We start from the raw sequence: 15,687 nt of genomic DNA, 5'->3' as shown, positions 1-15,687 counted from the left end.
AAGTGGGGAAAAAAAGTGGGGTGGGGTGGGTGGCAAAAGGGAGGGGTGTGACAAAGGAGTTGGGGATGACCGGGTGTGGGTACACAACTTAACATGATGATAATAAATGTTCATGGAAAAAAATGAAAGAAGTTTAATTAAATTCTACCAAATGGTTTGTTATGCACAAATATGTAGATTTTTAAACTATTAAAGGGCAATAACTCTGAAGTTACTACAGAGATCCTGACGAAATTGTGTATGCTCTACCACATTATCGTGATCTAAATTCAGTTTAATATTCATAGTTCTAGGTCGAATATACCACAAATTATATTTGAAGCACCAAATATAGTTAATACTAGAACCTATTAAGCTTAAAGTTTTAGCATTAACGGCTGCATGTACCAAGAAAGAATAACACGGTATATAAATTAGACACCTTGATGTTTCAGAAATCAGATGAAACATACTAAGTCTTTTCTCCAGTAGCTAACTAGTACTACCATGTAAATAGTTTGAAACGGAATTTTACACAGATGTAACATAAGTCATTTCTCCTATATCTAATTAGTAATATCGTGTAAAAACTTTGAATCGAAATATTATACAGATGTTACATAATAAGTCCTTTCTCCAAGTGCTAAGTAGTAATATCGTGTAAGTAGATTGTCTAAACAGTTGTCTAAGGGTGTTTGTATTCATTAACGCAATCATGGTGTAGAAACCGTGTCAAAAAGTATACTTACCTTTGGACTGAATTTTTTGAAAACAGTGGAAGATATCCGTACAATATTACTTATCAGATGTTCATGCTTTCTCGTGATTGGACAAACGTCAACTGGATCAATGACGTCACATTCAAAATTGGATGGATCCACATTACTGCATGAGGTTTGAAATAAACAGCATAAAAGCTCATCGCCATTGTCATCAGTTGTGGTGCATCTATAATTTTACAGATGTATGTCATACAGCTATAATTTTGTTCATTTGGAAATACTGTAATCGGAAAATCCGATGTAATATATGACGCCGCTATGTAATATACTTAGCATCAGACTACTTCTTTGGAAAGAAGTTGATATACAATATTCCATTTTTTCAAGGCTTCTGTTCTATATCATAAAACCGACTATTATATATATTGTCATTTGTTTACGGCCATAACATGGTCAAGATCTGACCTTGCATGTCTCATGTTAACACAATCGACTGTAAGCGATAGTGACCTGCATATACTTTTTTTCTTATATAATTAACTATGACAATTATAACATGAAGACAGACACATAGGTCAAAAGAAATAACACCAGCAGCAGGAAAGAAAGTTCATCATAACTATGAAACGGTTATCAGAATAATCTTATTTGTTGCTACCCAGCAGGGAACTGCAAGGTTGTCTTGCCTTCTAACGGACAAAGATCAGGTTTTCTGGCCTACCTAACAGGAAAGACATGTTTTTTTTTTGCCTACATTGCGCGGAAAGACAAGGTTTCTTCAAACTTTCTTGCCTACCTGGCGGGGAAAGACATGATTATCCATGTAGATCACCTAAGCTACACGTACGCGTAATAGCGGCATTGCGTGTGAGCGATTCTTAATTTACAATATCTTTGAACAATCTTGAAGTGGTATAAACATTAGAATAGAAAATTGAACTAACATGTCTGCTACAGTAAGGCAGAATTTCTCAAACACTTGAGACAGCAACGATAAAAAACTTCGCTAACGCTCCAGTCATGTAAGATCTTTATAATATTTAAGTAATTTATATGTACTGTACGGATAGGTCAACATATCTTTTACTACTTGAACAGTATAATTTATACATAAAAAAATGCAAGCTGGAAATAAGCATTTTTGAGCAATACCTGTATTTTCAGAAACCATTTCGGACACAAATTTCATGCGGCTGTAAACAAATAATACCGGTAATTCGGAGGCATATCGTCTAAAATACCGGTACTTTATAGTTTAACTGTATTCATTGCAAGTCAAATAGCAAAAATAATTATACCTGTTAATTGTAACCAAATCCATAGCTCCATTAATTAAGCGTAAGAGTAAAAATATTAGTCGAATTCTTACATTTCCTACTTGATTTTACACTATATTACTGAAAAGATTTTGTTTTGTAGGTCCGTATCAAGGAAACAACATATTTATTCTCAGATGCTTTAAATATGTATGAGACAAATGAAAATACGGCAGTACATAAGAATGAATCTTGTCCCCAGAGACTTCGGGGATAGGCAGCGAAAATTTCTATTGTGGCATTCTTTCATATCAAAGCATTATCCGATTATGTGATATTGTTCCTATAATAAACACCTTAAAACAAGTTTCACGGATAATAATTCTAAATAAGCATACATTAGTTTACACAAATGATACTGGTAAATTGTTGCTGTACAAAGCCTGACATTTGGTGTTCAACGGATCAATGGGGCACTAGGAATTTGTAAGTATTTAATTATAAAGTACGCAGTCATCTATTGACAAGAATTGCTAACATATCAATCCATTTCAAACGTCACTGTATGTGTAAATCCCTTTCCCTTAGGGAAATTATGTAACAGGACACCTGTATAAAACTTCCGTTTAAGTACCCTTTACTGAAAAAAAAACGTTACAATTGGCTGTATGAATTTGCGCTTTATATTAAAAATTCAACCAGAGGTATTATTTTTCCATGTTTAGCAGCTGACAATACAGCTGAAAGAAACAACAAGACATTATTTCAGCCTTACCTGTGCGTTTCCATAGCTTTTTGAAATGTTCTCATTCTGTGGCTACAGACATTAGATACAATGCCTTCAATGATTCCTTGAATAATTAATTTGGTCTCTGTAAAAGTTCGTACGTAATTCAATTGTTATAAACATAAATACGTAATTTATCGTGTGTGTTTAATTGTTGTATATTGGTAAAAATTACTAAGCCTGTAAAATTCATAAATATTACGTACACTTGAAATGACAATAAAATAAAATGTATATCAAGTGTTGTTTTGTTATTTTATAAACAGGTAACAAGTGTGTCTGAAACAATGTTTTACGTTCATGCCTGCTTGAAGTGACAGACATGGGTGTGGCAACGTTAAATGTCGCAACGCCGCTAAATGTCGCAACGACCGTTAAATGTCGCAAGGTTGACGTTAAATGTCGCTACCACCGCTAAATGTCGCAAAATCGTCTGCCGCTAAAATTAATGTCGCACCTTTAACGTTAAATGTTGCAAATATTTGCCCACCGTTATATGTCGCAACACCAACGCTAAATGTCGCACAGCAAAATAAGATAAGTTAAACAGTCTTTACAACTTAGAGATAAGACTGGGTAATGCATGCTTGATTTGGGAAGGGCTGAATTGACCTTTCACTCTAATAAGCACGTTTACATTTCAGTGGTTCCGCATCATACATACGTTATATATTTCATATCTAAAGGTTTGAGCACTAAGGTGGTACTCGCCACAGTATACTAGACTTATTTCAGGTCTGAACTATGCAATTCTATGGATGTCTATTTAGCTCATGACACATTAAGCTCGCGCTCCGTATTGTCGCGCGTTGCATCGCATGTCTTTAGTCGACCTGAATTTCGTTACACAACAGGCCAGGGGCCAGAAATTGTTGATGGAGGAGTGTGTGTGTGTGTTGGAGGGGTGGGGGGGGGGGGGGGGGGGGGGGGGGGGGGCACCAGTTTTTAAAAAAAAAAAGCGTCCCCGGCGACGTGTGGTAGGTACGGGGTTCCTCTGTCCGTATTTGTGGGAAATTTTTTATATACAGGTATGTAATGTTGGCCTGTGGTGCATTTTTGTCTGTTTTTAGGTACGTACTAGAGGGGCACTCCCCTTATTTTAGGAGGTTAGGGTCTTTTTCCATTGCCAATTTCGAAATACAAGTATGGAATGCTGGACTTTAATTGCATTTTTCTGTTCAAAATTTCGGTGTATGGGAGGGGTTATCCCTGTCAATTTCGAGGGCTCAGGGCCTCTCCCCGGGAAAGTTTGAAAAACAGGTATAAAATGGTTGCCTCTGGTGCATTTTATTTCTTAATTTTAAGGGACCTCTACAACGGCCACCCGGTCCAGTCCCAAAGACAAGGTCCCGTAGGGTCCTCCTATTAACTGCTGTAAGCATTTTAGGCCACCCCCGCCTCACACCTCACCCCGGGTTCCTCTCAAACAGGAGTTTTCCCCGAATGGCGGCCACCCGTGCTGGGTGGGGGACGACCCCCTCTACAACGGCCAGTACTGGACGGGTACTCCCCCCCCCACACACACACGTTTTAAGGGGTCAATGGTTCTTCCCCCTAGGGAATTTTGAAATATAAGTATAAAATGTTCGCCTCTGGGGCATTTTGGGTCAACATTTTGAGAAAATATAATTTCCAAAAAAGTTGGGTGCAACTTTGATGAGTATAAGTTACTAGTAAGCCAACAAGGGTGGGGCCTGGGGTGGGGGAATCGGCTCGGGCAACAATCCATGCCTGTTATACAACTGGATGTTCAACTACGCGACACGAAGACATATGTTGTACCAGCTGTAGAAAACGAAGATTTTCTACTAATCAGCCATGGATTTTATATCTTTGTTTGGAGGTTTACATTTAAAGTCATAAGGTAACTTTCAAGCTTCAATGGGGAAGAAAGATCATATGTGGCCCTCTGTACATTCTTTCAGGTAAAGCGGGAATTTTGATATTATTTTACTTTTAGTCTCTTAAAATTGTTTAGTTTAGTCTCATTCCCCTCATTATCCTATTTTTCCGCCTACACATACATAACTACCTCTCCCCCCCCCCCCACTCCCGCCCCCACCCTCCAAAAATGTAAATACTTATATTCTCTATTAATTGTCTTGGTGCTGTGTCTTTGTGTCTTAGATTTCTGTGTCGTTATTCACCCCGTTCCCCACCCATACCCAACCCCCACAAACATACAACACTATTACCAAATCGTATTTAGTCAGAAGAAACCTCAGAATATTTCTGTCCTAAAACACTGGTCCTATTACAAAATAATTTCACAAATATTTTTCTTGCGTGACTGTTCAAGCAAGGTGTGGAACTCAGGTGAGCGATCTAGGGCCAACAAGGCCCTCTTGTTGTTATACGTAACAGAACTTATCATTAAGATAATTATTTGTATTACATAAATCTGTTAATTTTTCTTCCCTCAAAAAAGTAAATATACACAAGGAATTGATAATCATAGTGTCAAATAGGAAGTGCAACATGTAGAGTTGGTGTTGCGACATATTACGGTGGGCAAATTTTTGCGACATTCACGTTAAAGGTGCGACATTTAGCGGCAGACGATTTTGCGACATTTAGCGGTGGTTGCGACATTTAACGTCAAACTTGCGACATTTAAGGTGGTTCGCGGTGTTCTTACGAAAATTTCGAAGTATGATATATAAGACTGATATTAGGTCTGTATGTACTAACACCTCCTGTCTTTCATTTGGTGAAAAAAGAAAATCGTTCTGAGTCCACGTTTCCTTTGAAAGCGCCACCTAGCGGCATATGTATTTTTCAAGGAAAAACGCCGTTTTTCTGTAATAATCTCATTAAAATTAATGTTATTACATTTTTTCAAACTCAGGAATATAACTAAATTCAGTGTTATTGTTTACATGTTGCATTTTGTAAATTATTTCATTTAGAAAATGCTTAAATAAAGAGATTTCCGTAGTAGGGGTGGGGAAATATGGCGAAAATATTCAATGTGTTTCATGGCCGTTTAGCCGAAATAAAATAAAACGGAACGGTCAAAGTTCTTGATTTTCAAATATATTCTTCTTTAATCATTTCTGAACAAGAAAATAAAATAAAAATAGGGGGTCTTCACGGCAGATTTTTTGTAAATTTACTTTTTATTTGTTTTGGTAACGTAAATATTGTGACGTTGATACGTCATTTATGGTGTAAACGTCCACAAACGTTTTGTTCATTATGTCCTTTAAAGATACATTTTTGTATATACAGGATGATGAAAGTACATAAAAATGAAATGTTTTTACTAAATAGATTCACATTATGTACAGTGTTAAGTAATTTACAATCTAAGTATATCATCTAAAAATATATTTCAATGTCAGTTCAACAATTTCCTTAAAGACGCTAATACTTTGTTTATATTATTATGTAAAATGTCATTTAAAAATGATGACCACAGACACCCTTGCCGTTTCTGTAAGGGTATTAAAATTTTAGCCTGTCTCAAATTCTATTAGACTAGCTGTCTTCAAGAACAGAGTCTACATTCACATGGATTTCTGAATACTGGCGTCGTAATTAGCATTGCGTGCAACCAATACGCATCTGCTAAATTGTTTTATCCATTTTTGAAACAGTTTTAGAGCTAACTTAATGCAGGAAGACTTCACTGTAATCAATTTATGGCACATTTTTAAGCCGTGGATCTCCAACGCAATGATCACAGTAATTCATTAAGGAATATATCCAGTCGGTGGTTGCTTGTAGACTTCACTATAATCATTTTAATTATGATACATTTGTGATTTATGATATGCAAAACTGTGAAAATAAAATCAACAGAAAAATCAGACAAGGCGCTTCAAAACGCATGAATGTAAAATCCCATTTTGATGCTTGCATATCTAACTTCTGTTCACTTTGCGCTCAATGTCACGGACATTCTTTATGCGATGTTGCTCATTGCAGTCTGTCATAGCTGGAGCGGTCTTCTGCGCATGTCCTGAACTGATTATCAATCGGAGCGCACGGCAAAAATACGCACAGTACGACAGCATGCATTTAGTGTATAATATGTATAATATACTGACAAAAGGTTAAGGTTAGTATTATAATGGTCACAAAATATATATACATTAAAGATAATTTTCATTCAAATTGCTTGAATCCGGTATATACCGAGGTCTATAATTTATACAGGCGTTCCAGGTCTGCAGTGTGTTGCAGTCCTGAAATATCCGAATGTATTCGCATCTGCGTCAAAATGCACTTTTACACTAAATACGAGTCAAATATTTTGTTTTCAGCATTCTGACGAAAACATTTCAAAGTACATGTAAATGGTGGTTTTATTTATTTCTTAGTTTTATCCGTCTTTTAAAATTTTTGAAACACCAAAAGAAATGCACGAGATGAAATCATAGTGGTTACTTTTTTATATTACATTCAGCACTGGAATACCATACTTCGATTTTGGAATAAAACCTTCATCAAATAAGAATGATCCCAATTTGCCGCCAAAATTCTATAATCGAAACTTTTTGTATGTACAACAGTGATCCATGTCGAAAGTGCGTTTCCTTGAAAATATCTGACAGAAACAGCGGGTATGAACAATGAACGCATGCCTCTACACGTTTCGCAAGAGCAGCCTCAGTTAAACCACCCTTATTCCATCTTTCTATCCTAAAATATCGTCTGCTTCGACTGTATCTGTTTTATATTATTTTCTGAATGTTTTGAAGCGAAATGAGTTAGAGTTTTATTTTTGTTCTGCCATTTTAAAGAAAATTTTCCCTCAATACGGTTTGCATTGTGCATTCACGTTGACGTTATAAATTTAATGCACTAAGCGGCACTAAAATGAGCTTTATTCATGTTACGGTTTCAAGTTCACAGACTGAAGTACATTTTTACCGTAAGAGGCATTATCTCATTTATTCATTATCTGCTTAAGATTCCATGATTTTATTTATTGAAAATATTCAATATAGGTTTAAAAAGCAATACATATAATACACAATTAGAATTATAATGAAAATCAAAACCTCTAAATAAAGTTACATATCATAACAAAAAAGAAACATATTGATGTTTTAGCCATCCTTCAAAATGTTCTTTTTCGTTAAAATGTATTTCATTTTTGTCTGGAAAACAGTTTCATTACATTGCACATCTTGTATCTTCGTTCTTAGCTAGTCACTTGAAATATTGAAAAACAATAACGAATGTCGTTCAGTTTCGCACTTAAACATTTCATACAAAAGGTAAATGAGCCGCGCCATGAGAAAACCAACATAATGGTTTTGCATCCGCACAGTCTGGTCAGGATCCATGATGTTCGCTAACAGTTTCTCTAATTGCAATAGGCTTTGAAAGCGAACAGCATGGAGTCTTGACAAGACTGCGCGGATGCGCAGGCTCGGCTGGATCTATGCTTGTCGCAAAGCCACTGTGTTGGTTTTCACATGGCGCGGCTCAATGTAAATTTGCAAATCACTCTTTTTTTCTATTTTCTTGTCGGGGAATAATTTAAGAAACCTATGTTTGAAAATAAAGAATTTTGACAGCTCAGTTTTAATTCATAGCGGATAAACTGATAAAAAAATTTCTACACCCCACCCTGTCCCCCAAACACTTTACTAACTCTTAAATATGGAGCCAGATACGCAAGTTATGCAAGATTAAACATTTTCATAAAATTTTCAACCACTTAAACCATATTCAGTAGTTATAGTACATGCTTTAACGCGACATGTTCACATTTTGTGCCGAACTTGGCGAACATGAACATGTTGAAAAAAATTCACCGAAACTGTGGGCAGGTAGCTTTAACTGACTCTGATATATATTACTAGATAATATTCTTTGACTGCAAAATACGCAACAATGTACATCATGTGAATATATTCAAATAAAAAAGATTCTAAAGTTTTTGTGAACTCTGAAGGTCCTGTTTATATCAACGAAAGACATAATGAAATCAGCGTTTGCGCGACGTTAACGCCGTCATTGTGTATCAACGTCACAAAATTTACATTACCAAAACAAATAAAAAGTAAATTTACAAAAAATCTGCCGTGAAGACCCCCTATTTTTATTTTATTTTCTTGTTCAGAAATGATTAAAAAAGAATATATATGAAAATCAAGAACTTTGACCGTTCCGTTTTATTTTGTTTCGGCTAAACGGCCATGAAATACATTGAATATTTTCGTTATTTTTCCCCACCCCTACTACGGAAATCTCTTTATCTAAGCATTTTCCAAATGCAATAATTTACAAAACGCAACATGTAAACAATAACATTGAATTTAGCTATATTCCTGAGTTTGAAAAAATGTAATAACATTAATTTTAATGAGATTATTACAGAAAAACGGCGATTTCCCTTGAAAAATACATGTGCCGCTAGGTGGCGTACTTCAAAGAAAATGTGGACTCGGAACGATTTTCTTTTTTCTCCAAATGAAAGACAGGATATGTTAGTACATACAGACCTAATATCAGTCTTATATCTCATACTTCGAAATTTTCGTAGGAACACCGCGAACCACCTTAACGTTGCCACACATGGGTTTCTTTTACAGATATGGCAATACTTTTGAAAAATCAATTAATGTCAATTTATGCATATTAAATTCTCAAAATAAAACAAGCAATGCGTTAAAAATGTTTCATAGTGTCCCAATAAACGTTCGGTTTATATTTGAATTTAACGATTATTTGTAAAAATATTTTGTTAAATCGGTAAAAATTGAAAAGAAAAACTTGTTATAACAGGCATATCTTTTTGACATGTTTTGGACAAAATAAAACCAGGCTCACCTTCATCAGTATTTTGTTCAGTTTTGTCCTCATTTTCATCAGTCAGTTTCAGCAATTTCCGGATACTTTTTAATCTTGCAGTATCAGTCAGTGAACTTTGGGTTCTTCGTAGCCGTGCGGACATTTCTCTGTCAGCAAACCCTGCTATTTCCATCTGTTCATCGCGTGATCTGTGGATTCGCGCAGACATTTCAAAATTCCCACTTTCGGCTTTGCTTTTTTCTAATTTTGAGTTTTTTACATTATGTTGGGAATAAACTTTCGCCGAACTGAAACACGTTTGCAAACTCACTTTCTCACTTGTCCCTTGTTTTGAACAAACTTTGGATGTCTTTAAACGTAAATCGCTTTTTGGTGGAACAAGCGAGTGATTTCTTGCACGAACATCTCGCGTCACTGTCGTTTCTAAATGTATTTGAGCAGGAGGAGGTTTCCAAACAGGCGACACACTGTGAGATTCCCTTTCAAATAGATCGTCATACGCTTGCCTCTTCCTTAAACTTTTAATTTTATATTGCTTGTTCTGAGACGGCAACTGTTCGATCGATGAGGCTGGCTCGTTGATTTCATTGTTTTTGTTGCCATTTTGTCGTAAAGATAATTGCTTCTGTTCACATTTATGTGAAAGCGTATCATGTTCAATTGCGCTTTTCTCAGAAGCTTTTATTTGACAATTTCCGGTTTCATTACGGTTTGGCAATAAATGTGATTTGGGTTTGCAATTGTTTTTGTTATCATCTATATTGTCTCTATTGGATTTATTGGATGCAGTGTCATAGTTAAAATCTTGTTGCGATCTTCCTGTATCACATTCGGATTGTTTTCGTGTTTTTACTATCATTTGATTGATATCTGTCACGAACGATTGTGTCGTATGCGCTTGATTACAAGATTTTAAAAGGTTGTAGCCTTTGAAATAGTCTTCCTCATTTTGTTTTGGTTGCGACTGCATACTGTTTGATGGCTGCCGATATAACTGTTGCCTGCTCTCCAAGGGTGCAGATGAGTTAAAAATGGCTAATAGTTCGTCATTTAAAGAATTAATATTCTCAATTTTTCGAGAATTTGAATTTTTGGACGACTTTGAGATATCAGTTTGACTGCTGGGTTGCATTTTAACTGTGTTTGTATCAGAAATATCTACAATAGTATTGATAGTCATTTCACGGATGGGAGATACACTATCTTGATTTTCTGATCTGTCACTGAATGAAAGTTTCTCCATCTTTTCCCGTTTATTTAGAAGAGGCCCACATCTTGGTACTACTACATTGTCATCGTTTCTTTCATCGTCAGAATATTTTAAATCTGTTGGTGATTTTGGTGGCTCACTCTCACTAATAGACAAACGCTGGCGTCTCCGCCCTTCTAGCTTTATCTTCACCTGAGAACCTCGTCTTTTATTATAGTCATATTCCAGATCACTATTTGGAGACAAACCTCTCCCCTCACTCGTTTCTGAAATATCGGCTGTCGTTGTAAATTCATCCGTATTTTCTCCACTATTTATTTCCTTCTCAGCATGGTTGTTAAACTTGGTAAGAAATATAGGCTGCATGACATTTTCGCGGAAATGTACCGATTCATTCATTGCATCCGACTGAATTTCAATATTGTCTTGGATATTCTCGTCATTATCTATACGAAATTCGATTGTTGGAGTTACTGATACGGACTTTGAATCCAGAACAACATTTGACACAGAAACGTCCCTGTCAGTTCCTTCTTTGACTCCTTTACATTCTTTCATGTCGCAGACATTACTGTCAATATTTCTTTCTGTTTTGACATCATCGCTGTCTTGAGTTATCAAAATACACGGCATACTTTTTGACAGTGTGGACATGTTGGTAAAATTTTCACTGTTATCAGTATTTTTCAAGCTCTTAAAACTTACAGAGTCTGCATTTTTACCATTAACCTCAATTTCTGCACCATATTCTGAAATTTCTCTGGATTGTGATAATTCTTCACGTGAACTACCAGTAATTGGTTTTCTCGTTAGTTCCCATGTATTTTCTTTAGATACTTGTATACCTTTTCCGGCATCTGCTTCTTTTATATTTTCAATCATCTCATTTAACACATCGTCGTCAATTGAAATTTCTTCCCAATGGTCATCCGAAAAAGAATCTCTGCTTATACCTTCACTAGACTCAGTACGTTTGCTCCCATTTGAAGACACCGAATGTATTCTCTCAGCATTTTCACATCCATCATGCGTATCTGAGTCATTTGATCGACTGTTTATATCAAACAATGCATGATCGTCACTGTATTCATCTTTATTACTTTCAGCTTTTATGTTCTCATTTTCTATTTGAATCGCGTCACTTTTATTCGATTGCTTTTCCTGACTGTTCTGATAAATAACATCTTTTTCATTTATTGTCTCTTCAATGAACGTTTCTTTATTTGCATCAACTGTTTTAAAGCTTTGTTTATTGATTTGCTGCTTCTGAATGTCAGCTTCGCCGTTAACGTCTCCTTCTGCCATTACATGTTTACGAACTGCAGATACATATTCATTATTTTCAACATTCATATGTTTATCATTGATTGTTTCATTTTCTGTCTCACTAGATTCATAATGGCTCTGTTCACTACAGGCTGAATTTCCATCGTCAGTTGTTGTTTCAATGTCCTTTTCGTTTAATGTTTCTGTAGATGAATATATACTACAAACCCTTCCTGTTGGATGTGATTCCACAGATCCATATAAAATTACACTTGAAACTGAACTCCCATCTGGCACATCTATACTTATTTCGTCTTCAGAATAGTTTTCGGGTTCCTCTTCTGGAATCATGCTAATTCCTGAGAACTTTCCCTGGGTTATTAAGGGCTTTTCGAGATTAGATGTTTCATTTTGTTTATTATCTGGTACTTTTAAGTAATCCTGAAAATGAATAAAGGAACAAACTGATTAGCCTATAGTGATATATCCTAGCTATCCATTAATTTGGTAAGATACCTTTCTTGATCTGGTTTTTATCTCGCATTCAAATTTCTATGAAGTTGATACTTGTGTTTTAATTTTTTATCATTACAATATTGTAGTAAAAATACATAGTACATGATTTTAGTACTTCTGTTAAAGTGCACAAGAAACTTGTAACCAGATGAAAGGGGCAAACGAAAACATGGTTGTAGCCGTCATGGATGCAAAACCGCAACCGGCCTTAAAGTGTATGTGTACAGGTCAAGCGTGTCTTTCCATGCTTATTTATCTAATAAACGACTTTGTTTACTTGTAGCAGCGTGCTGCTTCACTGGAATATCACGACATAGACACGTGGCATGATTCCCCTCCCAGTCACATTATACTGACATCGGGCTGACCAGTCCTAGCACTACCCGCTTAACGCTCAGCGCCAAGCGATGGCTCTATTAGTACCTTTTTTCAGTCTTTGGAATAACGCGACCAAGGAGCGAACCCATGACCTCGCGCAATCCAAGCGGGCGCTCTATCACTAGGCCACAGAGGCGGTTCCAGTCTATAGATAACTCTGAGTCAGGAACCTATTATGACAGAATCATTTTCAGTGTAATATAGAATGCTTTAAGTTAAGGAAAATTAAATTCTAGGATATGTATCTACATACAGAGTGAATTACATTATCGTACACGCTATTTTTAAAGGAAATATTCCCATTGTCTTACAATATGACACAGCTCCATTGTCTCATATAAAGAAAACTGAAAATGTTATAATGCTTTCATAACATAAACCTGAATTCGCGTAAGTTACAGCTTTTTAAAGGGAACTAACAAAGATATCTAAATAAAGTGATTAGAGTTGTCTGAACTGATATCGGGCCATGTCGTTGCGAAAAAATATTAAATTTAAATATAAAAGTGTTTATGAATAACATCTTTATATTGAAGAAGATTATGTTTAATGCCATTAAGTGGAATGTATTAAGAATTAAATGATCATCTAAGTAAATATTTATTAACGTATTTAAAATTAAATACCTGATCAATATGCCACAATGAACTTCAATTTGAAAATACATTATGATAACTTCAGTTCAGCTGTGTTCGTTGGTTGATTAACATTCCTTTCAAATTTTAGAACAGTCTTGGTCATTTCATTCATTCACATTCCACAATAAGTTATTTTGACTTTATTGAGAAACTATTAAGTTAAGTTAAACCCCTCAGAATTTTCTGTTTATTATCATTTTCTTGCAGGTAGAATGTGCAATTTGATTTCTAATTTTACTTTTTTAATAGAATACCCTGGAACCATGTTAGCGATGGCCTTTTTTACATCCTTTGATTGGAAGGGAATTGACCCTAAGAAGTATTTGCCTAGGTCTCAGACCTCTGTTAGCAGCGTATTTGCCTAGGTCTCAGTGCTCTGTTAGCAGCGTATTTGCCTAGGTGTCAGTGCTCTGTTAGCAGCGTATTTGCCTAGGTCTCAGACCTCTGTGAGGTATCTGCCTAGGTCTCAGACCTCTGTTAGGTGTCTGCCTAGGTCTCAGACCTCTGTTAGGTGTCTGCCTAGGTCTCAGACCTCTGTTAGGTATCTGCCTAGGTCTCAGACCTCTGTTAGCAGCGTATCTGCCTAGGTCTCAGACCTCTGTTAGGTATCTGCCTAGGTCTCAGACCTCTGTTAGCAGCGTATCTGCCTAGGTCTCAGACCTCTGTTAGGTATCTGCCTAGGTCTCAGACCTCTGTTAGCAGCAAAGTAAGACATTCAGCTTGATTTGTTTTGAGACAAAATAGTAGTCTCTTAGATGGCATTTTCAACAACCGAAAAACAACTGAATAACATCATATTTGCGACGATGAATGTTTCAAGTGAACAAACTATTTAAAAGATAAATACAATAAATTATACTCGATGTTTAAAATGTTCTTTATCTTTTATTTATTCTTATGTCAAGTACGTAATAGACTGACCTGGATTGATAGAATTGTTTAACCTTACGGTGTATCTGACTGGGTATAGGTATATTTACGAATGATTAACAAACATTGTACTGATATTTCAAGTGATACTGTATATTTTGACATATGCTATTCTTGTTCCATTTCAATACAAACAAATATTTATAAAAGCCGAATTTATAAATATATTTCACTGTATGTTCAATTTTTAACTAGCCCATTGAAATAAGATATTATGTAACAATTATTAAGATTTTCGTCTGCAAATCATTTTATTTCTATAACAAGGAAGCCGTTGGTTTTTAATCAAACTTATAGAAAGACCCTTTGGAAGCACAAAACACAACCAAGCAAAATAGTAGCAGATCCGGTTTGACTGGATCTATACTGAGAGTTAATAAAATGTGCAACACCACACTAACGCTCACTAGTACGGCTTCAGCGTAAATTCTGTAATACACCACCCTAACGCTCACTAGTACGGCTTCAGCGTAAATTCTGTAATAAATAGTACAATTTAATGGATTCCATGATCCTAAAGAACAGGAAAATATAAGGGATATTTAAACACTACTTTAAAAGGAACTTATATTATATTTTGTTGTTATTTCTACTAACTCCTGCATAAACAAGAGGTTTAGATTCCCCAGTGATGACCCTTCTAAGGAATTGCTCCACTGTGTTCCTTTGTTTGTTCGTTTTGTCCTCGGTGTCTAGTATTATACTTTGTCTGTACCGGAATATTTTACATGCACAGCTCCATACATACATACAGGTCTAGGGTTAGGGGTAGCTACAGGTCTAGGGTTAGGGGTAGCTACATTCTTGCAATTTGGCTAATCCTACAGGATATTATCCTTGTACTTTTTAAATGCTAGAGTATATGTTTCAGAGATATGTCTACAAAAGTTATATATGATACGTTATTTTTTTTATTTTTTTCTGTATCATAATAGGTTGATATAAGTTTATCTCCTCTTCTTATAAAGAAATTCTGTATTCCGCTCTAAATTGAAATTAACAATAGTACGGAGGCAATATACTTAGCATAGTGAAACCCACATCTTTTTGGGATTATACAGGTCCATGCTGGCATTATTTCATCAACTAATTATGTCCTATGACAGTGCAGCAGTTATAACATAAAACACATGAGATAAACTAAACACAATTATGTTTCTCTGTAACTTCCCTGACAGCCAAGCAACTGTTGACAACCTCCAAAAACGTTCAAAGAATCACTTCAAATCTTGCT

At 35.7% G+C, this 15,687-nt stretch overlaps 1 protein-coding gene across 1 annotated transcript in view; it reads right to left on the bottom strand.

Moving 5' to 3' along the window:
- Window positions 1–15,687, bottom strand: part of LOC123554156 (uncharacterized) — a 51,130-nt gene that overhangs the window by 24,494 nt on the left and 10,949 nt on the right. Inside the window, exons 2-4 of the mRNA XM_045344095.2 lie at window positions 9,534–12,432; window positions 2,733–2,829; window positions 729–927 (exon numbers count right to left, since the gene is read on the bottom strand). Coding sequence (XP_045200030.2) covers window positions 729–927; window positions 2,733–2,829; window positions 9,534–12,432 — 3,195 coding nt within the window. The remainder of the gene's footprint in view (window positions 1–728; window positions 928–2,732; window positions 2,830–9,533; window positions 12,433–15,687) is intronic.

The sequence above is a fragment of the Mercenaria mercenaria genome, chromosome 15, assembly GCF_021730395.1.
Source record: "Mercenaria mercenaria strain notata chromosome 15, MADL_Memer_1, whole genome shotgun sequence".
Taxonomy (NCBI): Eukaryota; Metazoa; Mollusca; class Bivalvia; order Venerida; family Veneridae; genus Mercenaria; species Mercenaria mercenaria.
The sequence above is the reverse complement of the archived record's forward strand: the minus strand, read 5'-3'. Positions and strand labels throughout refer to the sequence as shown.